General features: G+C 42.0%; 1 protein-coding gene across 4 annotated transcripts in view; it reads right to left on the bottom strand.

Moving 5' to 3' along the window:
- Positions 1–25,384, bottom strand: part of CC2D1B (coiled-coil and C2 domain containing 1B) — a 37,437-nt gene extending 12,053 nt beyond the window's left edge. Inside the window, exons 1-15 of one of the 4 annotated variants that reach the window (XM_053392446.1) lie at positions 25,268–25,384; positions 21,943–22,044; positions 18,039–18,171; positions 15,201–15,301; positions 13,399–13,515; positions 12,106–12,237; positions 10,452–10,758; positions 10,122–10,246; positions 8,570–8,645; positions 6,726–6,821; positions 5,460–5,590; positions 4,460–4,532; positions 3,684–3,811; positions 2,841–3,036; positions 767–939 (exon numbers count right to left, since the gene is read on the bottom strand). In XM_053392446.1, the coding sequence (XP_053248421.1) occupies positions 767–939; positions 2,841–3,036; positions 3,684–3,811; positions 4,460–4,532; positions 5,460–5,590; positions 6,726–6,821; positions 8,570–8,645; positions 10,122–10,246; positions 10,452–10,758; positions 12,106–12,237; positions 13,399–13,515; positions 15,201–15,301; positions 18,039–18,171; positions 21,943–22,008 (1,854 nt within the window). In that variant the 5' untranslated portion in view covers positions 22,009–22,044; positions 25,268–25,384. The other 3 variants (XM_053392448.1, XM_053392447.1, XM_053392449.1) reach the window with 3 other exon arrangements.
- Positions 25,385–26,204: the final 820 nt, after the last annotated feature.

Below are 26,204 nucleotides of genomic sequence, written 5' to 3'. Positions count from 1 at the left end.
TACCCTCGCACTACATTCATATATGTTAAGGGACAACCATAAACCCAGTCAGTTCTGTTCATCTTCCAAACTGGAGGCACCCAAAGTAACTTAAGGCAATATGTAAAAACAAAGTCTCATTTTTGTAACCTGCACGTATGTATTTATATGTGTGAAAACTGCAAAAATGTAAGGCCATCTAGGCAACAGAATTAGGTGCCTCCCTCTCCTTATTCCCTACTCTGAAGTGGCTAGAAAGTACAAAATAATAACTCAGAAGAGGCAATTTTGATGGCTGAGAATAAAACATACAAGCAAGCTCCCATTTACATGCAGGTTACGTTCCAATGCACCACACGTTTAAGTGAGATTTTATATAATTAATATACATATGTACAAATACATATACGTGTGTGTGTGTGTGTGTGTGAGAGAGAGAGAGAGAGAGAGAGAGAGAGAGAGACAGACAGACAGACAGACAGACAGACAGACAGACAGACAGAGACTGGGTGCAACTGAACAAATTCAGAATTTCAAAAAATGTAAAAGGCTCCTACAATTCAAGGAGAGGAGGCAGGGTAACAGCCAGGATAAGAATGCAGGCCTATGGTCAGGACCAACTGCAGAAAAGCTTGCCTCTCTCTTAAAAGAATTACAAGGTTTTCTGAAATAAAATCCACAAGAGCTGTGTTCAAAGGCAACAAAGGACATCAGACGACAGATAGTGGTGTGAACAGTGATTCCTTCAAAGCAGACCTGATACACTCTTAGGAATCTTTCTACTAACCTTGGAAATGTCAACCAGTTTGCCACTTTTTGCCCGCTCGATCTTTGGCTCCAAGCTCTTGGCTGTTCTTAGGAACGCCTTGGCTTGTTCCAGATCATTTCTCTTCTTTGCCTGGACTGCAGCCTTTAAGTACTGTTTCCTTCTACTCTCCAGGAATTCAAGGTGCTCTAAAGCTGCAAAGAAGCAAAACAACTGGGGTGTTGTCATTGTTGTGTGTGTGTGTGTGTGTGTGTGTTTTAAAAAAAACAGTTTTCAGATTTGGAGATATTATAGGCTCGGTTCCAGACCACTGCAATAAAGTGAATATTGCAATAAACCGAGTCACATAAACATTTTGGTTCCCCACTGCATATAAAAATTATGCTTGCACTATAGTCTATTAAGCCAGGTTCCCCCACTGGCTGTGGGGGCAGGAGGGGAAAAACCCACCTCCAACCCTAGCCAGCTCCACTCCTGTGGCCAGAAGGGGGAGGTGGCGATGGCAGCAGGGCTTCCTTCCCCAGAAGCAGCCAGGCCGCTTGCAGCTGCACCCGTGTCCTTGCAACGAGCAATATATGAGAAGCGCAATAAAACAAAGTGTGCCTGTGCTATAGGAGGAGAGAATTTATTTATTTATAAATTTATAAAATTTATAAACCGCTTGATTGTTAAAAAACACACACTTCCTCAAAGCAGTTTACAATGAGGATAAACAATAAAATTACCAGTAAAAACAACTAATTTAAACGTTAAAGTAATAAATTCAGCAGTAAACCCAAAAGATATTAAAACATACATCCACATTCTACACATCTGGGTCGGCTCATCTAAACAAAAATGTTTTTAGCAGGCGTCATAAAAGCTACAGCGAAGCTGCCTGCCTGATGTCAACAGACAGGGAGTTCCAATGTGCTGGTGCTAAGACCCTATCAGATTCATTTCTTACAAATGTGAAATGGGCAACAGTTGTTGCTTGTAACAGTGCCAGTTCTGCAGCCTGAAGTTGAGTGGGCAATATAGGGGGGTAAAGAGATCTTGCAGGTAAACTGGTCCCAAGTTATTATATATACTAATAGTAACACCTATAGAAAGCTATTTCCTGCTTAGCTGTATTCCCACTCTGCACACGAGGCTGTATGAGAGAAACAGAAGGTTTTCTCATCCCAGGGACGCACAGAATAGGCAGTAATGGTGCAGAAAGAAATGTGTGGCAGTGGCTTCTATTTATTTCCACCCTCACACCGTAGCGTCTCCTGTGCGCAATCTGCCCAGTCATCCACAGCCACATCCATTAGATAAAGCCTTGCTTGCCAGGCTTTGACTCAGACGGAATACTTGAACTGTGTGTGGGAGCTCAACATTTGCAAGCAGTGGGGGAGGACATGAAAAAAGAGGGGCAGAAAGGACACTTCTCAGGGAGGCAAGAACTTTCACTAAGCCTGCCAGGTATCTTTATGATGTCCTTTCCAGAGAGCACACACTAGCTCTTCCAAGCTCCTTAAAGTAAGAGGAAAAACAGACCTAGCCAAGAGGTAGTCCTGTTTTCTCAAATGCAAGCTTGCCATCTGCATCCAAGCTGTGCAAATGTGTGGCATGTCTCTACGGAACCCTGTCAAGCGTGTGTCATTGAGCTGCTTAGGAGGAAGACAAAACACTGACTAGCTTGAACCAGTGCAAGTAGCAGTGTCCTTGATTACAGCAGGGGGTCTGTCTGTTATGTGCACATTTAAGTGGATAATTTGGGTCAGAATAGGAATCCGTATTAGTCACTCATTTGCTGTCCAGATTCTACATACCTTTCTATTCTACTGAAAGGGAGGGCTTGTTAACATCTTACAAGCACTCCAAACACAGCATTTCACAGCTCAGAAAATGAAAAGCCAACAAGGGCTTTGTCCCAAAGGCTTCTTCTGTTAAGCCTCACTGAACGTATTTCTTGCGTACCATTTTTGTCTTGTTCTATCCTCAGCGTGAACAACTGTTTCCCCCTTTTCCTTCCTAACATCCTTTAAGTATCTAAAATACATCACTTCCTAAGTCTTGCTTGATGTAAATGAAATAAATACAACTCTCAGCCAGCTTTTTGAGTCCTTACCAACTGGAGAGATGTGCTCAGTGGATGCAGATTTCTCTGGGGCTGCTACAGGGGTGGGTTGAGAAATATCTTTCTCTGGAGAGGTTTCTTCCGGGATTACAGCAGATGGCACAGTTATTGGCTGAACAACTTGCACTGGCTTCTTAGGCAGCTGAGTGGGCTTCTTGGGAGCTGGAGCCTGTATGGAAGGCTCACCCTGGTGGGATCAGAAAGGAATTGAATGCAATGAGCAGGAAATTCAGATATAGGGCCCAAGATGAGGACGGATACTAAACAAATGGATCCCATTACAGCAGCCATCTGCTGTGGTGCTACAGAAGAGAGACCTTTTTTGTGCTAAAGGGATCAGAAAGTCATCTTAAGAGGCTGAAAAACTCCTTAATAACAGCACTGTAGTCATCATCACTAGGCCGTCTTCAACAAAATGGGTTATAGAGTGATTCATCATCTGAAGTCCTAGTGCAGTGTGGCTTAACAGGAGATGAGCTACTACTAGGTACCCTAACACAAAGTCTGTGAGTTAACCAGTTCAGCAGTTAGCATTAGGAAATTAAAGGGAATAAGCAGTTTTAACGACCAGAGCTTCTGAGTTGTGGCCAATGCTAGTCCTACTCAGAGTAGACCCATTAAAAAGCGTGAACATGACTAACCTGATGGGTTAAAAGGAATGGAAATGGTGACTGGAAATGTTTCAGTGTATGTAATACTAGGTTAGTAGGATTTTTTTTAAAAACAACAACAGCAGCAATAGCAGCTTTTGAAATAGTTGGCTGTAACTTGTGTTTTAAAATGGTAAGAATATTCTTCTGCATCTGTAAGCAAACAGATTTTTAAGCAACACACCTCGTCTTCCTCCTCCTCCTCTTCTTTATTCTCTTCCTCCTCCATCTTAACCAGCCTGTTAGCATTTTCAAGGACGGCAGCAACAGTATTGTCATCTGCAGGAGCCAGTCCAGGAATCGGAGGAAAACCTGAAAAGAAGAGAGAAGAAAAAAACCCAGAAGATAGCCTTAAAAATAAATGAAGATGAACACAACACACATTTATGAGGAGAACTACAGATTTAAAAAGTTGAAATGACCATTATCATTATACTCAGAAGATACAAGTTCTGAGAGTATTGAGCATGAACTCCAGCGGCTGCCCACAAAATGGATCACTGACACATTCAGGCCGAGGAGGAGGAGAAGTTTGGAAGCTTTCAATTTTAGTTAAATTGTTTGTGAACTGGGAGCTGTGTTTAACGCGAATTATGGTTAATTTCAACAAGCCAGCTCCTCAAACGAGTCATATGTTGTATGGTGCTGTTGCAACCCACCTTAGCTCAGAGGTCATGACCTGGTAGTGGGTCCAATCCACCAGCTGAAAACCAACAATCTAACTTGCAATTCAAGAGGCCCTCTGTGCTGTTATCGTGCAACTTCATGAAAGTTTACAGTCACAATAAGCAGTTTCATAGCACATTCTGTAGTGTTGTCATGGAGCCAAGCCAGTCTCCTGACAAGGCAGAGTAGGAGGGAGTCTCCTGAAGCATTTTTGGCAAATGCGCCAGGAACAAAGCACTTACGCGAGGGTATCTCACATTTCAACGCACAGCCCTGACAGTGTTGCATACTTACCAGGGGGAACTGGTAGTTCACCAAAATTCACTTTCCTTCCTGCTTTATGGGCTCTTATGGCATCTTGGTATTGCTGTTAAGGAGAAATTTTAGTTAGAGAATACAGTCATGTGACAGGTTGTGGGGAGGGGGAGATAAATACATATTTGTCACTCATTTGTTGTGTTTCCCTTTATGCCATAAGGATTAGAAAACATTTTAAGAGCACTCCAGGCAGAACACTTCGTAGCTAGAAAAATGCAAACCTTCCTCCAGGTACTGCATCTGTTGCTGGGCTTGCAGTACACAGATGCAACAACCACTCCACATGGCTTTAAGAAAAGGGCTGAAAGATTTGCCCCACGTTCTTAGTAAATGTGATGAAATGATGGTTAACATTATTCAGAGTGCAATTCTATATGCGTCTCCTCAGAAGTAAGTCTTTTTGAGTTTAATGCAGGCAAATTTGATAATGACATTCTCAGAGTGTAATGTGAAATATGTGATGCTGAAATTCACCACCGAACGAGCTTGTATTCCACAAGTCTAACAATTATTATTTTTATTTATCAAATTTGTATACTGCCTGGTTATAGAGAAATGTTTTCGCCTGGCTCCCTAAGATATGCAATGAAGGCGCCAGGCGAGCCTCCCTGGGGAAAACATTCCAAAAGCAGGGAGTCAACACAGAAAAAGCCCGTTCTCATGTAGAGGGGCCTCAGATGACAATCATAATGTCCAGGTTGGTTCATATGGTGAGAGGCCTTTAGATTATCGTGGCCTGAGCAGTTTAAGGCTTTATAGGACAAAGTCAGCACTTTGAAATGGGCCTGGAAACTAATAGGTAGCCAATGCAGTCAGGTCCGGATTGGTGTAATACGCTCAAACAGGAGCAGATCCTCTCACTGCTCTTATATAATCAGTATCTTTTGTGATCTGATATATCACAGCAGAGGCTCACAACAAAATGATTATAACCAAGGGACTTTTGTGGTAGCACACACAGCTTCTTCTTCTTTACCTTGGCTATCCTCTCGTGCATCCTGCTCTTCCGATCATCTCCATTTGCTTTGGCTTGAGCGGCTGCTGCTTTGTATTTCTCCAGCCTTTGCTGTAAAGCCTCCATCACTGTTTTTGGCTGAGGCAAGGGACCTTTAAAAGCATCCAAAGAACGTATCATATGAGCTCAGCCACAATATAGGCACCTGCTTCTTGCACTTTGACCTAGGGGAGGACAATGTCTTGTCTTCCAGGTGTCACTGGACCACAACTTCTACTAGTCTTTAACACTGACCACACTGGTTGGAACTGGGGCCCAACACCTTCTGGAGGGTCAGTGGTTCCCCCATCAGTGCTTTAATCCATTCTCCTTTTCCCATTGACACAAACAGATGCAACAGTATTAAAAAAACAAAATGAAAAAATGTTTCTGGTGTTTGTGTCTCTCAAAGAAAGACACACTTTATTATTGTCTGAAAGGTGTATGTTGCAATATATGGAAAGACAGATTTATATATGCATATATATGTGTGTGTGTGTGTGTGTGTATGCTCTCTCTCTCTCTCACTCACACACACACACTACAAAAAGAACACAGTACAAATATCTGCATACTTAAGACTATATATATGTATATAATTGGAATATTTCAAACAAGAAATTATGGTCCATCAATTTAAGATCATTCCCTGCCTTTTTCATATGTATAACCTATCAAAAAGTTGTAACCTATACTGTATATGTATATATTACCATAAAGTGTTGCTTGCTTGCTTACTTATTAAAAATTAACTGTTTACTCATTTGATTTTATACTTATTCAAAAATCAGAATTGCAAATTAATTTTTTAAAAAATTTACCATTAAATTTCACCCAAGCATATGACTGATGCAGTATCTACCAAAAGCATATATAGACGAATATTGTTTCGTGTTCTGTCAGTCCAATAAGCAATGGATAAGCTTCATTTTTCAATAGAAGTATTGCTGCTCTGTCCAGTTTGCCTAATTAATATCTGTTACCTAATTTGTTACCTGAATCTAATTAATATTTGTTAATTTAACTACTGAAGTGATATGCCAAATTTTAAGTAACCAGTCGTCCAATCTAGGTATTTCTCAGTTTCTCCAATTCTGCGCTACAATTTCACAGGCTGCACTTATATAGATTAGAAATACTGGTCATACCTATTATACTGTACGATCTGAGTTCCTAATCTATACAATACACCTCACAAGAGAGAGAGAGGCTTTGCTTTAAAACACATCTAAGCCGAAGCCTTATTACCTTGACTGTCTGGGGCTGTCACAGGAAGGGTGGTTTCCACAGCTACGGATGGTGCCTGTTTTGAGGGAAGCTGTATCATTTCTGGACTTTCAAGGTCTGAAAATGTGGGTGTCAAGGGAAAAGAATTTAATGATTTTTATAAAAGGCACGGAAGCGTAGAGATACAAATTCTTCACTACAGTTGCAACATAATTCAAGAAGAGCCAAAGAAAATTTGGTACTGTGAAGAGAAGCTGTTTTTTCCAATGGGAGCAAATGTCGCTCTAAGTCTGGGGTTGCCAGCCTGCCACCCATGGGCACAATGGCACTGCTGAATACTTTCCCCAGTGCCCACAAAACTTCTAGAACCCTCCACCCATCACTGCCACCATCATGTGGCGGCGAGGGTGGTTACCTTTCCCTCTCTTGAAAAGTACAAAGTGATGAAGGAGGAAATTTGAAGAGAAGTTGTCCCTACTGCTTCTTTCAGCTCTATGTGCTTTTCAAGGCTCAGATTAGCACCTAAAGCAGCTGAACAGAAAGCAGAGCAACTGAGAGGATAGGAGAAGTATAGGTGAGTAACCTGGGAGACTAGGGAGAAAAAACATTAAGCTGCTAGGCAAGAGAAAATGGGGTGCCACAGGAGACAGAGGGAAGGGAAGGAGGAGGAAAGAAATGGCATGCCAGAGAGAAAAAGGCAGTGTGGAGTGAGAGAGGGGAAGATAAGGAGAAAGAGAGGGATAAGCCTGACACACTGGATCCCGTAAAATGGAACTTCTTGAAATTGCATAACCTTTTCAAAGGTTCCCACCCATGTCACAACTGAAGCATTAAAAAAAAGACACTTTTCAGTGTTGGGGCACAAAAGCTTTGATCCCAGGTATGGATTCTAATGGGGCCTCATACTTTTTAACATGAATTCCTTCAAATCCACCACCAAATCATAGATCACCTCTGTACTCACAGAAGGATTATGTGATTTGTTAGCGGTTTTGTTGTCACCCTATTTGAAAATTACAGAAATCCACGAGGATCTGTGTCTTGCATCAATGTTTTTGCAGTGTGGTTGTGATCTAAGAACACCAACACCTAACTCCCACAATTCCACTGTTAGAATAACTACCAAATACACTAAAGCTTCCTCCAACTCCTTTACATATTTGTTAGCTGTCCACGCAGTTCCAATTCTCAGTAAATAGGGACAACCACTCAACTAATTTAATTAATTCCAAATCCTAGAAATGCAGAAACATCCCTAACAAAATCAGTTTAAAATTCAGTTTACATAATAGCACGGGCATGAAAGTGACGCTTCTAAGTAATTGCAACCAGGAAAAATAAAAGGTGGAGTCACATAACACTAAAACAGTACATAGCAAATGCATTCTCTCAGGCGCAAGATATTGCACTTTGGACTGCTCAGAAACACAATATCCCTTCAGCAGACACTTAACCTTAAGCAGAGACATGCAGGGGGCAAATGAAGATGCATTCACTGAAAAAAATTCCACACAAAAAGACATCAGTGGGAACAGAGAATAGGATACTTCAATTTCAAAATATGGAGAATACCTGATTATGAAAAATAAAACAAATGACTGCAAAGTTACTTAAGACAGAAAAAAAATCATCATGTAATACATTATATTAGATAGATTCACTTGCTTCTTTTTAATGATCTGGAAGCGAAAGCAGGATGCCATTAGAAAACTGAAACTATGAAAGTCTGACGGTTTCACATCACAGATCCTTTGCAGGGTTTTTACCGCAGGATATCTGAAGTCAGTGTGATAAACCTTCATTTTTTATCTGCAATTCAGTGTATTCTAGTTACTGAAAAGATCATTTATCTCCTTTGCTCTTACCCTGTGGTGCTGGAGGCATATCCCTGAGGTCTACTGGCTGCCCACTGTCCAGTGCTTCCAGAACCAGGCTGAACTTCTACAACAAAAATGCAAAGCCAAAGGGTCTCTATGACATTGATCTCAACTTGGTTCACAGAATGGTGCTTCTGACCACAGAACTAGCACACACACAGTGGTAACTCGGGTTACGAACTTAATTCATTCTGGAGGTCCGTTCTTAACCCAAAACTGTTCTTAACCTGAGGTGTGCTTTCGCTAATAGGGCCTCCCGCTGCCGCCTCTGCATGATTTCCGTTCTCATCCTGGGGCAAAGTTCACAACCCGAGGTACTACTTCCGGCTTAGCGGAGTTTGTAACCTGAAGCGTTTGTAACCCGAAGCGTTTGTAACCCGAGGTACCACTGTACAGCATCCCAGATACCCACTCTAATTGAAATTACTACTACTATTACTACTATTACTACTACTACTACTATTATTATTATTATTATTATTATTATTATTATTATTATTAACATTTGTATACCACCATTCATCCAAAGATCACAGGGTGGTTCACAACATAAAAATACAAAACAAGAACCCAAAACACTTAATAAGAACAAGAACAAACCAACAACCTCCCTCCCACAAACACATTTAAAAAGACATAGATTGTTAACCAGCCAAAGGCCTGGTTATAGAGAAATGTTTTCATCTGGTACCTAAAGATATGTAATGAAGGCGCCAGGCAAGCTTCCCTAAGGAGAGCACTCCACAAACAGGGAGCCACCACAGAAAAGGTCCATTCTCTGGACCTCCCATAGGAGAGGCATTCTCAAATTTCTAGCCATTGAACAACTTGCATTGAATCAGAAAACTTCTGTTTAGGATTCAAAAATAAGAAGGGATGAGATGTGGATTCCAGATGCTAGCAAGATGCACTCCTGCCACCCTAAGTCCCCACTTTCTCTCTTTGATGGATGTATCCTTCATTCAGTCCCCAGCACATGCACAAATCACCTCATTCCCCTTCAATACTCTTGTATGCAGGGAGATACAGTTCTTTTAGATCTCTATCAATATTTAACTTCCATAGATTTATTTATCTGGTCAAAGAATGTAGATTTTCCTAGTGCAATTCTGCTTTAGGGATCCTGACACAAGAAAGCTAGAGAATTGTGACTTTCACTCTAAAAAGAAAGGAACAGGGAGCTGGTCCATATGTTACATTTACCATGAGATCAGTTAGTTCATGGTGATTTCCCCATTACACAGCCATATTACAAAGCAGAATTTACTGCGTGAGTCAGGGCCATTATACTGAGTTGCCTCTTTTCCAATTCAGCTCCATGGTGACCCACTGGAAGAGGTTGGAAAACTCAATATGCCGTGGCTCCAACTCATGTACGCCTGGGGTTGGAAGTTTGCCATGGGGGTGCAAATCCCCACGGTGAAAATTAACATATACATTTACCCACAGAAAAAGAAATATTCTAGAGACTCCTCAAGATCCCCAACACCAATTATGGTTTGCAGAAACCTGCTTTAGCTTGAAAATAATGATGCCTCACCTTCCCAGTCCTCATGTACTCTTTTGCCTTCTCCAGATCGCCTTTCTGTTTAGCTTTGAGCGCTGCTAGTTTGTACTCCTTCTCTCTTGTCACAAGCAGTGCTCGTGTGCCAAGGTCTGGGGAATCTGAACAAGACAACAAAACATAAAAACACCTACTATATAGCCAATAAAACATCTACTATAAACACCATGAGGACCATAGTTCCTTAGGTACCTGGGTCCACCACCCATCCACCCTATGGAAGAAACAAGCAGAAAAGTGGCACTTTTTTGTGCATATGCAGAATAGGGATGCTGCAGGGGAAAGGGCCACACTCAAACTACTTACTGTTTTCAGAAGTGCTACTTGTTCCCAGAACACCTGAATCTGTATCCTGGCTCTGGAGATCAGGTGTGCTCACAGATAGCTCCGGATCGCTGGGGATCTTTAATTCATGGTCTGTAGTAGAGCCTTCATTTTCCTCCCCTTCAGGAACAGTTATTTCATCTTGGCTGCCTGAGTTTTTAGGCAAGTCATTCAAAGGCACGGCTTGTGGAGTTGTGGCAGAGCTCTTCCCGGATGCTACAGGTGGTGGCATTTCTTCCTCATTCACTTTTTTCCCTTTCTTCACTGCAGTCAGCATGGTTTCCAATGCCTAGTAGTAATTGAGTAGCAATTTCAATTACCCAGCATAGATTAAATACTTATCCCCTATATGATCATTCCAATCAAGCTGTGTCTTTCATTTGTTGACCCATGTAGTCTCCCATCCAGGTGCTCAACTCGTCCAGATCAGTTTAGCTACAGCAAGATGATGGCGTCATGTACCTTCAGGCTATACCTGGGATCTCTTAGGTGCCTGGAATCTCACACTCTACAGCCTTCTTGGGAACTGCAGCATTTTGCAATGTTCCGAGATCAATGAAACACTCCCAACCCACACACACAAAATGATAAAACTCTGTCATATTCTGGGTTACAACTTCCATCAGTTCCAACCAGCATGGCCAGTGTCATGGATGATGGGAGCTGTAGTGCTATAAAGCTTTGCAATTCATCTTCCACTGGACTGTGCAAAGACTCAACAACGCGACTTTAAACTATATGGGAGAATGCAGTAACTTTCTGACAATACCCATGCATCAAAACAGGAAGAGAAACTGTACCCATTTTGCTGAATTTCAAGTCTTAATGATAAATAAATGAACTTTTCTGCTTTCTTCTGAAGCACAGGCACAGAAAATCTACACACAAAATTATGTCCATCCAACCAAGTGACTAGAAAACCCCAACTCCAACAAAAAAATCTCTAATGCAGGAATGCTACACATTTCAATTAGTGACCTCTAGCTGAGAATTTCACAGATCCTGTTGAATCTTCAACTCTACCAATAATTAAGCCTGCAAGACCAATGTTTAGCTTTTATTCCCTGCCTCCAGGTATTTACTGAATACAAGATTTCACCCAATTTTCCCTAAACACAAATACCCTGCCCACTGGAGCCAATAGCTTTTAAAATCAGTTCTATTTTGTGTGTGATATGGTAGCTATCTCTAATATCTAGAGTCTGTAAGAAAAGTTTCCATTTGAATGAACTGCTGCTTGGGAATGAGTGCTAGTGTATGAAACTGTAATGATTACAATTTACAACAACAGCAACAGCAACAGCAACAAGTCTAGAGGAGATAAAACAACCTCAATTAAACTCCCACCTACTAAAGCAGTTAAAAAAAAGAGAGAACCTCATCCAGATTAATGTCATGATACCATACTAAAGAAGCATTAATGAATGTTTAATTTAACCTAGACAATTCTGTCTATACAAAGATTTTAGACAGAACAAGACTAGCACTCATTTACAAAAGTGAAAAAAATGAATGCTACGCCTGTTCTTTCCTGCATAAATCTTTGCACTGAATTAATGGCTGATACTCATAGCCTGTTTTGAACAGCAGTTTTCCTTCTCTGCTAAAAGGATGAGAATCTGTGGTCCCAACATACCTTCAGGCCCCGTTCATACCGTCGCACTTTGGAACTCTCGCCGGCTTCCTTTGCGTTGAGTATAGCTGCCTTATAGTTAACTATCCTTTCTTCTATTGTTTGTTGCAGTCCACTGGAAACAGCAGGCGCCATCTCAAAGAAGATAAAGGAAATGAGACCAAAAAAGATGACAAGTATTCTGCCCACCAGAATTGAACTCTAAATTAGACATTCAAGAATCAGGGGCGGGAGAGAACCACATTCTCTGGAACATGCACACCTCGGACTCAAGGCATAAGAGGCTGAGCCACCTCCCTTGAACAGATGAGTGTCTGTTCTTCTGCAAAAATTCCACAAGTCACCTCTCGGCTTTCTGCCAAAGCAGCAGCAGAGAAGTGGGTGGGTGGAACACCTCAGGAAACATTCACAGCCACTGGGCATATTTAGTCGGAAGGTCTTCGTCATTTCAGACAGAGACCGACTACAAAGTTATTTTGAAGTATTGAAAATGTTTTCTCTATTCTGCTGTGAGCTCTCTAACGGTTTTCTTCAACTTGTTTGCTTACAAAGTTCTCTCCTTCCGCAGGGGGGATGGAAAAATCATCAGACAAACGCTACAAATTCAAGAGACTAGAAATGCCACTAGCACTTAGTCACTTTACAAATACACTCTGCCAAGAAGCTGCCAATGTTAAGTAAATATCGGCAGCACTGCTCATCAAACCTAACTCTAACGGAACAGAGAAAACTCACAGAATGTGTTCAAAGGGAAGAGGCAACCAAACACAAGCCCTAAACACAACTCCAGCCAAGGAGAATGTCCTGAGGTGGTTTTGTTCAATCCTACACCGTCTATGTAGGAGGAGTGGGGAACCGGTGGCCCTCCAGATGTTGTTGAGCTTAAGGTTTCCATCATAACTGACCACAGATCATTCTGGTTGGGACTGATGGAAGTTGGAGGTTCAGCAACCTCTGGAGGCTCACAGGTTCTCCATCCCTTGTCTACAGCCTGACTGACTACGCTGTTAAAATCAGCTGTCTCCAGGAGCCCAGGTCACAGCCATTGTCTTCGCTCAGTTGCCTGCATCACATTCTCACTTTCAAGGTTCTAACCAACTTCCAAATTCACTTTAAATGAAAGCTAAACACTTTGCTATATTCCCAGTACAGAGGGCAGGTTGTTGTTGTTTTTTTAAAAAAACAACCCCCCCCAAAAAACCCCCAAAATGCAGTGCAATTCATACACTGAAGGGCTTGACCTTTACACTCCTTAAAATCCAGTTTTCCAGGCTCAAAGCAAAAGCTTTCATTTACCTGTGTTGGTAGATCGCTGGGCTCCTCTGCGGCTACAGAAGACTCTTCTATTGTTTCCGTCTCACATTCACCGCTTCCTCCTCCATCTTCCTCTCCCAGGACTTCCTGCAACTCTGCCTAGAGCATGAAACAGTGCAATTGTTGCTAAAGAAGAGCTACTTCTATTTTGAGCACTGCATTAAAATGAACCACGGGGTACTTTCCACTGCTATCATTCAAAGGTGGGGCCTGGAAATCTCTTACTTAGAATCAAAGAGCATTCTTCTTATGCCAAAACAACTGCACTTTTTTCTTTACAAAAATTCACTGTTGTATGTGAATAAGGCTGCCTCATTTATGTTTCTCTGTGGCAGCTTTCTATCAGAGATTAAAAGCTTCATGTAAAACCTACATGCTGTCCAAGTGATGCACCACATTTTAGCTAATTTGAATTGGCAGCAAAATAATTCCAGTTAAACCTCTTATATGTGTGTGGTTTAGGATGGGTAGAATTGTGCTGTGATTTGTAAACTTCCTGTATGCCTTTTAAGGGCCCCTTAGGCAACCAGGAACTTGCACGGTTCTGAAGAACACACATCTATGAAGAACTCTAGAGCCTGTAAAGCAAACAAAAGCCACAATCTTGCATACAATTATGTCCCAGTGAAGTCCTATGGGACTTAACCAAGCACAATTGTATTTTATATTTCATAATGTTATTTAGATACTACTTGACTGTTAAAACAAAACAAAACCTCAAAGTGTTTTCTGTACACAAGATTGTAGTAAAAGTTCTTATATACCAGCCTTCCTGATATGCCTGAATTCCAAATCTGGAAACTCCAAAAACTGCAGTTGTTGAGAGAAAACATTACTTTTCAAGAGGCCTTAATGATGTTCCAGTGAATATGACATCATATTCATTTGATTAAGATTTCCTCCTGCCTCTCCCAGCCTTGTATTAAAGAATATGGAAATGATTTTAATATAAGGATCATGTGTGATAGGACACAATCACTTTAGGGGGTGCAAAGCAGTTCTAAAAACAACTTCTAAGAGAAATACCACATTGGCCTGAATATAAGCCTCACTTTTTTTCCAAATTCTGACCATGTAAAGCTAAAGTGTGGCTTATCTTTGCGATCTTACAAAAATTGGCTTTTACAATATTGCTGCTGAAACAGACATGTGGTAAAACGGAACGGGTGTGAGTGCCTGCATAATTTTAAGGGAGCATTTTATATTTGGGTATTATATTCAGGTATTTCTCCCCCCCCCCATGAATTTTAAAGGTGTGGCTTATATTCGGGTGCGGCTTATATTCAGGCCAATACGGTAGTAAGTTTTCAGCCTTATTTCCCAGGATCCTTAAGAAACCTGTGTGAGTGGGTCTTGGTGCACATGAAGTTCATCAGTAGTACTGCCAGATGCTACTATCTCTTCAAACATTATGGAAAAACTTCTAAATTTAATTCACCTGCAGCCCAGTTCAAACCTCAGGAATGTCACAATTTCTTTTCCAGACAAGTTTCTTCTTTCCCCTCTGGCAGCTACAAACAGACACCACTTCTACTCCAGCCTGAGGAAACAGAGCCAGTACCAAGCAGAAAAGGTGAAACCCACACACCTGCCGTTGCTCTCTGGAAAATTCTGAGCTTTAATGGTTACAGCCAATTACTAGGAAGAACTGCTTGCACTTCCCTTTCAGTGTTCCAGACCCACAAGAATTTGGAGTGTTATCACATGCAGTCTTTCCTGTAAGGGGATGATGCCTCTTCCTTTACACCAAGAAAAACAGCCTTGCAACGGAATCCCATATATACCAAAAGTTCGGTATCTTCTTCCAGACCTTCATCATCATCTTCATCCAAGTCCTTCATGCACTCAGCGGCCATCTTTTCAATATGATCCATAGGCAGGGGAGCTGGAGAACACAATTAAAAAGGAAATCCTAAGGGAGGAACCCTAAGGTTCAGATAAACAATTACTGTGACCCTAACATTGTGGCAGGTTTTTAAAAGATTCATCTTGGCCACTTTGTTGGTTTTAGCCAGTAAAAAATTAAAAGACATTAAGTAGTTATAACTAAACTTTCTATCACGTTGCTTTCCTTCTTTATGTAGGGATCATGAAACTGGTGACTGTGGGTATCAAGTTTGTGGACTTCATGTTGTTGTTGTGTATTTTGTTTCAGGGTGCAAGGAGAGAAATTGCTCCCCCCCCCCCACAATTGCAGATACTTCCTTTTCCCATGGAGGGGCTGTTCTGAAGAGAGGTGTGTGTGTGTGTGTGTGTGTGTGTGTGTGTGTGAGAGAGAGAGAGAGAGAGAGAGAGAGAGAGAGAGAAAGAAACATGGTCATTCGAGGAATGTTAACTGTTGTTATTACACAACAACAGAATGGTTGAATGTGAGTACATAATCAATATTGTATGATGTGGTGAGGAAGAATGGCTGTGCTCTCTTAAATTCTCTGTTAAACTATGTGCATTGTGGCAGGCAAGTTGTGACTGGCACCCAAAACACTCTTCCAAAATTCAAAAGGTGCCCACTGGTCCAAAAAGGTTGGCAACCCCTGTTCTCTACCAATCCTAAGCTATTATAGGAAACAAAGTCTCAACAGTCAATTTAGGAAATAAACCTGGCCAACAAAAAAACATCTTCAGCAAACCAAGCCTAAACCTCCCCCCCCAAAACCAAGAGTCTTTGAAAATGAAAGTAAACTTGGCATCAATCTTGCTATCGGATGGGAGGGGAGGAGGAAGGGGGAGGGGGGTGTACATGCCTGACACGAGGCTCGCTTATGTAGCACTAAAACCTGTGATCTCTGGTTTGTTCATAACAATAAGTCAGGGTGAAAGAGAAATGAAACGCCGTGAAAGAAGCAAAGCAGAGTGTGCAATGGACGTATTCTAGGTCATGCTAAACCATGGGTTAGTGTTCTGTATGAACCAGCCTATTGTGTAACACAGTGATCTTCCAAAGTTTTCATCCAGAAGTACAAAGATGCATGGCCACACAACGTTATTTTGACTTAGACCTAATCTTCCAAGCAGAATTCCAAGCGATACAGGATCTCTGTATAGGATAGGATAGGACAGGTGGAGTGATTATACACAGGTGGTTGTTGTTGTTGCTTTTTAAAAGCGATCTTCATTTCTGAAGCACTTTTGATGTGAAAAGTGCACTACAGGTCAGGCCTTTTTTGTCTCCACCAGAAGCCTGGGACACAGTGACCTTATGGTCCTTCTGCAAATGGGGAATGCAGGAGAGCAAGAAACTAACAATACCTTTGGCTGAGCAGGGATATAAAACCTGGTCCTCAACAATCTATTTTCTAGCCCAATGACTCTGCTGAATGATCACTATTAAATCATTTCAGTGTCAGTCCACTCCTCTTCTGTTATCTTTTAAACTCTCAGTCATGAGTCTTAAAGCTTGTATATACAGCTCATCCCCTCCCACTTTTGTATCATCATCTCCTTCATCATGCTCAGCCATCTGCCCAATTTTCTTTCTCAACTGCTCTATTTGACTCCAATTGCTCACTTCACTGTTTGTTACTATAGCTTCCACACCAATTTCAGCCTGTCTCATTCTGCATCACTACAGAAGTATAAAATTAAAACAGCAAGGAAGGCAAGCAAGGAGATATAAAAGTCCAACATCATATGCTCTTCTGCATGCATATATATATATATATATATATATATATATATATATATAACTTGAATTATTGTTTAACAACAAGTGGTCTTTGTTTTAATAGTGGCTGGTTAGTCTTTACTCCCTTCTTAGCCTTTTTCACATAATAAGGCTGGTTTACCTTTGTTTTTAAAAACTGAATTTGTTTGTACTCTTCTATGTTTGTTTGTATTATTCTATGCTTAAGCTTTACTTCTGTTTTACACTTAGCTGTTACACGTCATCCAAAGAACTTATATTACTAGAAACCCGGCAAAAGTAAGTAAATAAGTAAATAAATAAGAACATCTGATTGTACTGTCACAATAACATGTAACAACATATGCATCGTAATTCTTCAGGTTACCAATTTCCACCGTGTCTGAACAAGAGTAGCTTTATTTTCTCATTCTGATTGGCTCCCTACAGATCCAGTTACAAAAGTAGGCTGCAATCCCCTCCCCGGAATGAAGAACTCAAAGGGGTTTACTTTTCAGCAGACAGGTATACCAAAGGTGGGAAAATTAAGGTCCAGGGGTCAAATACAGCCCTCAGGACTCTCCCCAGGCCACAACCTTTACTGACCCTCCTCAGGGGCTTTTGATTGGCTGGAATGCATCCTTGAACTGTGATAACGCCTCTTGTTTACCTGGAAGGGGGGGACTGGGGGCAGGGCAGGTAGAAACCTCTGTCTTTTGCATGGTTGAATGTACTCTATAAAGTTCAGAGTTACACCTGTTGCTCCATTCATTTTTGCCTCTGGTTCCACCCACCACCCTAGAAGACTGCCTATGAGGAAATGTAGCTCACAGGCTGCAAAAGGTTCCCCATCTCTGCTATATAGGATTGTACAGTACTGCAAAAAAAATTCCATCTTGTGTATGGGCTCTTAATTATCAGTTGCATCGCAAAGGCAAAAAGTACAAATGCAACCTCTAATTACCTTAAACAATTCAAAGTTTCCAGTGGACATGCTTACTTTTTCCTTTGGGTTTTGTTTTCCCAGAAGGCAAGTTCTCTCCAGTGATAGCAGCTAGTTCTGCTTCTAGGTCCCCGTCATCCTCCAGATCTAGCATCATCTCTTCAGGATTGAACTCTACGAAAAGTCCCAGCTGATGCCAAGAGAGAAACCAGCTCAGTGAGGAGGCTTAAGACAACTGCCATATAATCTCCATGTTACTTACAATAGTCATTCATCAGAAAGACCAGCACAGGTGTTGTTTGCTCTGAACCAAGGCTTTGTTAACTTCTCTGCCCTGGCCTCAGCCCTAGATTATAAAAATGAAGATCACCTGCCTAGAGATTTGTTAAGATTTCCAGATCACATGAGCTCTACACTGATGTTGTCATGCTGACAAACTGAAGCTACCAAATTCTAGTTTGAAGAAAAAGCTTAAAGTTATGTGCCAAGATTACGTTTACAATATTATGCAAAATTAGGTAAACTTTATGTTTCCCCCCAAAAATATATATGCATTTTAAACCTTGATGTCTTCTTTACAACCAGCCAAAATTCAGAAAGGATATAAACAATTGAATTACAGTACAAACATAAACACAACTGACATTACTGGAGTTAAGAGTTAAAACATAGAATTGATATTACAGCCAAAACATAGATGTAAACAAACAAGATTATACGCAGATTTTAATAAGAAGCTTTGAAAATAAATATATGTAAACCTTTGTATTCTTTATCCATTACATTTATTACACTGTAATTTTGCTCTGAGGAGCTCAGGGTGGTGTACATAATTTCACTTTCAACATTTAGCCTCACAAAAACCCTGGGAATCAGGTTAGGCTGAGATATAGTGATTGGCCCAGAAAGCTTCATGGCTGAGGGGTAGTTTGAATCTTGTCCAACACTCTGATTAGAACTGGCTCTCAGTTGGAATGCTTTTTTCTTGGTAGAATTGGATTTTTGGTTGTTGTTAAGTACGAATCTGTTCGGAAAAGAACAGTATACCAATAAGGAAAGTCATACGTGTTAGGAAATTGCATTTTTGGTCGTGGGAGAAGGGAGGAGTATTTATTTATTTACTGGACAAAATGAATATACCACTTGATTGCAAGAAAAGCTCTAAGCAGTTTACAAAAACATAAAACATTAAAATTCTCACACACAAAAATGTATGTTTTAAAATCTGAAAGCTGATGGGTTAAAACCCATAGCAGCTAAAAACTGATAAAACACATATAACTTCTACATGTGCAGACAGGCATCTCTGAACAAAAATGTTAAAAGCAGGTGGTGAAAAGAATACAGGGAAGGCACTTGTGTGGTGTCGACAGCCAATAAGCTCCAAAGTGTAGGTGCTGACGCACTAAAATATCTATTTGTTATGTGGCCCCTGTAACAGTGCCCGTTAATAATCCTAGCTCAGTGGCTTTCAGATCCCTGGGTTTGCTCTAAAGTTCATCAAGTGTTCCATGATGAGAAGATCAGTAATGTAACACAAGCTCCTGTGAAAGACAGTTTGCCCACCACCATCTACCTTTGCTTGCAATAGTCAGGAATGGGGAATGTTGGATATACTCTCAAACAGTAAGGCCCTGCTGATCTGGCAAGTTCTATGAGTGAATTGAGGGTGTGCTTTCCTTTATTCTACGACAGAACCCACAAAAACTGAAAAAACAAGATCTGTTTCCTTGATTTGATGCTGCTGTGTCGTAGCGCTCCCATTTAACTTGTGAAAGCTAACGAAAACACATACCACAGTGGTTAACAACCAAACAAAAAGTTTGTTGTTGCCTGTTTCCTACCTGTCAACATAAGGAGGAAGTTGCATTCAAGATTATTATTCTTTTAAAAATCATCTAGTACCAAGCCATCTTGCAAACAGATTCTCTGCAGGCTTGCTCTGACTTACTCTGGAAAACACAGAAGAGTATATCCCTATTTGGGTGCTGACCCACATCACGTAAGGAGGGAGAAGAGGAACACACTCACTGTCCTTGTCCAAATCATTATATCCTCACTTCCCGGCCTCACCTCTGTGCATGCATTGAAGTAGATAAGTCTGTAGGGCCAGTACAGTGTAGTGGTTAAAGCACTGGACCAGGACCTGGGAGACCAGAGTTCAATTCCCTGCTCAGCCATGAAGCTCAATGGGTGAATGTGGGCCAGTTGCAGTATCTCAGCATAACCTACCTCACAGGGTTGTTGTGCAGATAACATGGGAAGGAAGAGAAGCATGTATACCACCTTGAGCTCCTTGGAGGAAATGTGGGATATAAAAATATAACAATAAAAATAAATCCTGAAGCAGGTAGCCTGCTCTATTCATACAAGCTCCCAATGCAATATCCAGTCATGACAGTGCACAGTTCTAAATCGTTGGTTTCATGGTTCGCTTTTGGCACTTCTACCCTGCAGCACTGCTTCCCTCTTGTTTTCTAATCAGTGTTTTGAAACCCTCTGACTCGTGAAGGGTTCAGATCTTTCAACTGGCTTGGAAATGTGACACTTCCTTTCATAAGGATCACATTCTAGAGAAACAAGACCTGTTCTCTCTTCCATAAGGCTAGGCTGGCTAGCAAGTTTGGAAGGTTTTGCTTGCCTTCTGCAGCATGCAATGTCTCCTACTTGCACGGATGAGTTTGTTCAGCTAGCACTTTTCTAAACCATACGTGTTCTTTGATCATGGCACATAGTGTCCTGAGTGCATAAGCCAATCTGTGGGAAACTGGCAGATCCTGTTTCATAGAGGAGGTTGCCCTGGGCAGCATTGTGGCACCTCTCAGCTCTGATTCCATATGTATTTGCTTTTAAGTACTGACTACTTTTGCCCTCTTCATTTATTATATGAACACTCGTACCTAAGTTACCTGTTAGGCCTGAGTGATATATTGCCCAGGAGCAAACTGTGATGTCAGTTTCACTCAGTGGTATATTGCTGGTTAAACTACCACCGGTCCTGAGTCCCTCTCCTAGCAGCGTCCACTAGAGTTCCTTCCTCCAGTGGTGCTACTAGCAGAGGGACTCAAGAGCGGTGGCGATTTCACCAGCGACATATCGCTGAGTGAAACCGCCACTGCATTCTGCGAGGCACCGATACAGCTTGTTCCTCCCTCTGTATCTTTATACTGCTTGACTGAGGAGTGTGCAGTTGCCCTTACCTCAGCTGAGCAGTTTAAGGAGCCCTCAGCCTGGCGCTGGCTCCCGTGAGTCGGCAGTGGGGTGGGGGCTCTGTGAAACCACTTAGCTGAGGGGAGTGCAGTTGCCGCTGTTATCGCACAGCTCTATTACCTGTAACATGCAACAGCAACACTTATTTAGCTTGTGGAGGCAATCGCCTGGCACTACCAGCAAGACTTGTGACAACAGAGAAGGAAACCAAGTTTGTTCAGTAGGTGTCAGGCATTCCAACTTTCTGTTTGCTTCTCTCAAAGGGCTGCCGCTTGCTCCTTAAACTACCCTGCATCTTAATGTTTCCCCAGCATCCAAGAGCTGGCAGGAAATTCTGATGGGAACTTAAAAGGCTAATCAGACAATGACTCATCAGGTCACAAGGCACAGACTTCAATGATAAAGCACCTAGCAGAGGTAGAGTTTTTCGTAAGAAGTATTGGCTGGACATCTGTCAGACCTGGTTTAATTCTAAGAAAGCCTACCATTGCAAAGTACAGGATAGATGAGATACCTGTATAATTCAAGTCTTTCTGGAGCAAAATCTGCAAGTGAATTCCTGATGCAACTCAAATATGGGTAATCAAAGGCACTGCTTCTCTATTCTTACAGATACAGAAGTACAATACACTCCAAAGAATCATTGAATCATAGTAACATAACAACTTGTGCTAAGCAAATGGACTTAAAGTTTAAACTGTTCTAATAAGTGCATACAGAATTGGGAAAAGACATGTATATATATATATACCTGTTTTGCAGCAGCAGCTGCCTGACCTTTCACCTGGGGGCTTTTCTTGGGTCTTCTGCCAAGCATCTTGGCTTATGGTTTTGCTGAGTCCACAAAAGTTACCTACAGACGATAATACCCAAACATAACAGACAAGAACAGCATTCTCAATTAGAACATGGAAACTACCTTGACTGGAAACAAGGTCAAAAAGATACAAGCTTGGTATTAAGGTAACTTGCCACTGTGGATTTCTACATGTCGATCCCATTATATTTTACAAAATGTATGAAAAAAAACTTTAATTAAAAAAAATGATACCAGCTTGTTGCCATCATCTGCTAGCTATTATTCTAGCAGGCAGTTTGTCATTCTCTCCCACCCACCACTTTCCTATAGCCAATATATGAGTGGAAAAGCTGGTCACTTTGGCTTCTAGAAGATCTTTATTGCCTGAGCTTCCCTACCCCAAAATAGATGGAAACAAGTCACTGCTCCCATTTAGATTATGGCCACCCAACAGTTAATAAAATAAAATAATGAAGGGCATCCTTAATCTCAACATTGTCTACAAACCATATCCACTGATCAGGAAGTCCTACAGTGGTATCTTGCTTTATGAACTTAATCTGTTCCAGAAGTCCGTTCTTAAACCAAAACCGTTCTTAAACTGAGGCCCGCTTTCCCTAATGAGGCCTCCCGCCGCCGGTGCCCTTCCGTTCTTAGACAGAGGTAAAGTTCGGAAACCGGGACACTACTTCCAGTTTTGTAGAGTTTGTAAACCGAATCATTCTTAAACTGAGGTACCACTGTATTCCCAGATTTTTTGGGGGCTGGCAAGGACAGAAGTGGGGTTATAGCTCAATAGTAGCAGAGCACATTTTTTTGCATACATTTAGTACTGAGGTTCAATAATTCACTAATTCAAACCAGTAACATTTTCCTTCAAAATAAGAAACTTCCTCCCCAATGAGGGGATTAGTAAAAAGGAAGTTGAAAGGCAAAGTGAAGAGGGTCAAATCTCTTTAGAATGCTTTAGGTTGTTCAAAACCACCACAACAGAAGCTCATTCAGAATGTATACCTCAAATCAAGGAAGGTGCCAAGAGGAAGCTGAGGTGCGCAGAGTCAAGGAAGCCATCAAAGCAAGAAGGCTTCCTTTAGAAAATGGAACTCTTGTCCAAGAGAAGAACAAAAAGAAACACACACCTTGAAAAAAGAATTTCAAGTGGAAAGCAATGCATGCAAAAAGGAATGGAAGGAGCACATTGCTAAAAACAAATACTTAGCTACGAGAAAAACATTGAAATGCATTAGTAGCAGGACACTGGTTTATTATTATTATTATTATTAATAATAATAATAATAATATCCTGCCTTTCCCCCCCCGGACACGACTCAAGGCAGCTAAGGAAACAGCTTGACCTTTGTATGACAAAGGAGTCAAAGGTGTACTAAACGAGGAAAATGAACAGTTCTCCTAGAAAGCGGAGCCCCCCAAGGATCAGTATTGGATTCTGTGCTTTTTAACTTCTTCATTAGTGATCCAGAGGAAGGTATGAACAGTGAGGTAGTCAAGTTTGCTGATGATACCAAATTGTTCAAGGCTGTTAAAATTAGAAAGGATTGCAAGGAGCTCCAAAAGGATTTCTCCACATTGAGTATGTAGGCAGTAGAGTGGCAAATGCAAATCAATGTAAATAACTGTAAAGTGAAGCACATTGGGACAAAAGAATCCTAATTTTACATATTTGTTAATGGAGTCTGAACTGGTGGTGACTGACCAGGAATGAGAGCCTGGGGTCTTAGTGGGTAGCTCAACCCAGTGTGCAATATCTGTGAAAAATGTGAACTCCATGTTAGGGATCAATAGGAAAGGAAAATAAAAGTATGCCATTATACAAATCTATGGTGACACACACTTGGAATACTAAGTATAGTTCTAGTCACCTCATCTCAAAAACGGATATTGTAGAGCTGGAACAGATTCAGAAAAAGATAGCCAAAATTATCAAGAGGCTGGAGGAAGAAAGGTTACAACATTTAGGACATATTAGTTTAGAAAAAAAGGAGAGTAAACTGGGATGTGATAGAGGTGCTTAAGTTTATGAACGTTGTGGAGAAAGGGGATAGAGAAGTGTGTCCCCCCCCATAAATAATATTAGAACCCTAGGGACATCCAATGAAGTTGTATGTTGGAAGATTAAGCACAGACCAAAATAAGCACTTCTTCACATAACACAGTTAAAACTATAGAATTCACTCCCACAAAATGTAGCAATGACCACAAACTTTGACAGCTTTGAAAGAGAATTAGGCAAATTCATGAATATGAGTGGCTACCAGACACAATGGCTATGTTCTACCTGTACTGTTGGAGGCAGTATATCTCTGAATACCAGTTGCTAGGAATCTCAAGGAGGGAGAGTGCTGTTACACTGAGACCCTGCTTGCAAACTTCCCACGGACATCTGGCTGGCCACTGCGAGAACAGGATGCTGGACTAGATGGGTCTTTGGTCTGATTCAACAGGGCTCCCTATCCCAACATCTGCACTTAAGGAATCTCAGTGATGTGACCCAGCGCAAAGATCGACTCAGATGTGTAGGTGTGCCTTGATATTTACACTCTGAGATAGAGCAGATCCTCCTACAATACTCCTAAGGCATGCCCTTTATTCCTAATTTCACATGCCTCACATGAGCTCTTGCATTCAAAACCAGTTCCAAGACTAATCTTGGCTCAAATTAAACTCTGCAGCTCAAGCAAAGGCGAGGGCCAGCGATATCCTCCTGCAAAGTTACTATTCCTTTGAGGCACCAATTGGGCTCAGCTGTGTTGACATGCCCCCTTCCCCGCTCCAGGACCATTAACTCCAAAGGACACCTTAATCGCCAGCGACTACATAAATGGCTTGCGTGTATGAAACGACCACCACAGATGCCCCCCGCCGCTACAACCAGCTGACAGCAAATGCAGGACGCTTCCACAAAGGCTGCTCAGGCGTTCAGTTACGAGTCGAATGGCGTGCCTGCATGTGTGAATGGACACCGCGCTGAGTCAAACGGAAAACTAGGCTCTTCAGCTCGCCAGTGATCACAAGACGCACACACACAACACATATACACACCCCTGTTTTCTAAGGGCTCAATCGCGCCAGAGAAGGCTAGGAAGAGGGAGGAGCTGGGTTATGGTCTGAGGCTCAGGTAGCAACAACCCTTTTCCACCGAGGAGGAGGAGGAGGAACCACGGCAGCTGCCTCCCTACTCAGCCCTATCGCGGTGGGGACAGGGCTGCCCTACTATCCCTCCGGCCGAGACGGGCGGCGCCCGAAGGCACGAGCTCACCTCCTGCCGCAGCCGACGGGCTCCAGCGCAGCAGACAGGAAGCCGCGGACCCACAGAGGAGAGAACTTTCCCCGCCTACTCCGACTCTGCTAGGGGCTGCACCAAGAGGCCCAGCAACGCGCAGGCGCGGAGGTTTATTTATTTATAAAAAGGGAGAGGCTAAAAGGGGTGGAGCTATGAGGCGGAAGGAGAGCCAGAGCGCGCGCGCGCGCGGGATACCGATGGCCGAGAGCCCAAGCGAGCACGCTGCAATCCAAATACACCTGTTTTTTAAAAAAAATATCATACCACTGGTTCTGCCTTCACACTACATAACTGGTTGGTTTTTGCACTTGTGTTTTCTTTTCCCAGCAGAAAATGCAAATAGGGATGGTTCTCTTGAACCTGCGGTCCCTCAAGTAAGAATCTAGTTTATTCATAGGCATTCCTATTAATTCCCCCATAACCAGCTTCCGTGAAATGCTACGTGGCCGCTCACGGGACTTTTGCCCAGGTAAAGCTGTGTACAATTGCAGCCTAGGAGGTATTTTCAGATTTCCAGTTGATGTGCCTCCAGTGCCCGTAGCTACATCAGTTTGGAGGTTAACAGTACTATCGGTATGGCCCATAGCTGTCAAGTGTCCCTTATTTGAAGGGACAGTCCCTTATTCCAGCGCCATGTCACGCTGCTGTCCCTTATTGATGGATGTCCCTTAAATGTTGTCCCTTAAATTTCAAAGGAAGCAGCTCCTCTCCCTCTCTCCCTGCCGGCCAGGCTCCAACTGTGTTGCTTGGCTGTGTTGCTCACCCAATAAGAAGTCCAAGAACGACTGGGGGGGTGGAGCTTGCATGCCTTGTGTGTGGCTAGTTAATGCAAGCTGAGGGGCGTTTTGAATGCTGGACGCCATTTTGTTGGATGTGCTGCTGCAAACTTTGCAGTGGAAAGCCAGGCCGGGGA

The sequence above is a fragment of the Podarcis raffonei genome, chromosome 6 (genome assembly GCF_027172205.1).
Source record: "Podarcis raffonei isolate rPodRaf1 chromosome 6, rPodRaf1.pri, whole genome shotgun sequence".
Classification (NCBI taxonomy): Eukaryota; Metazoa; Chordata; class Lepidosauria; order Squamata; family Lacertidae; genus Podarcis; species Podarcis raffonei.
This window is presented reverse-complemented; position numbering and strand designations above follow the sequence as displayed.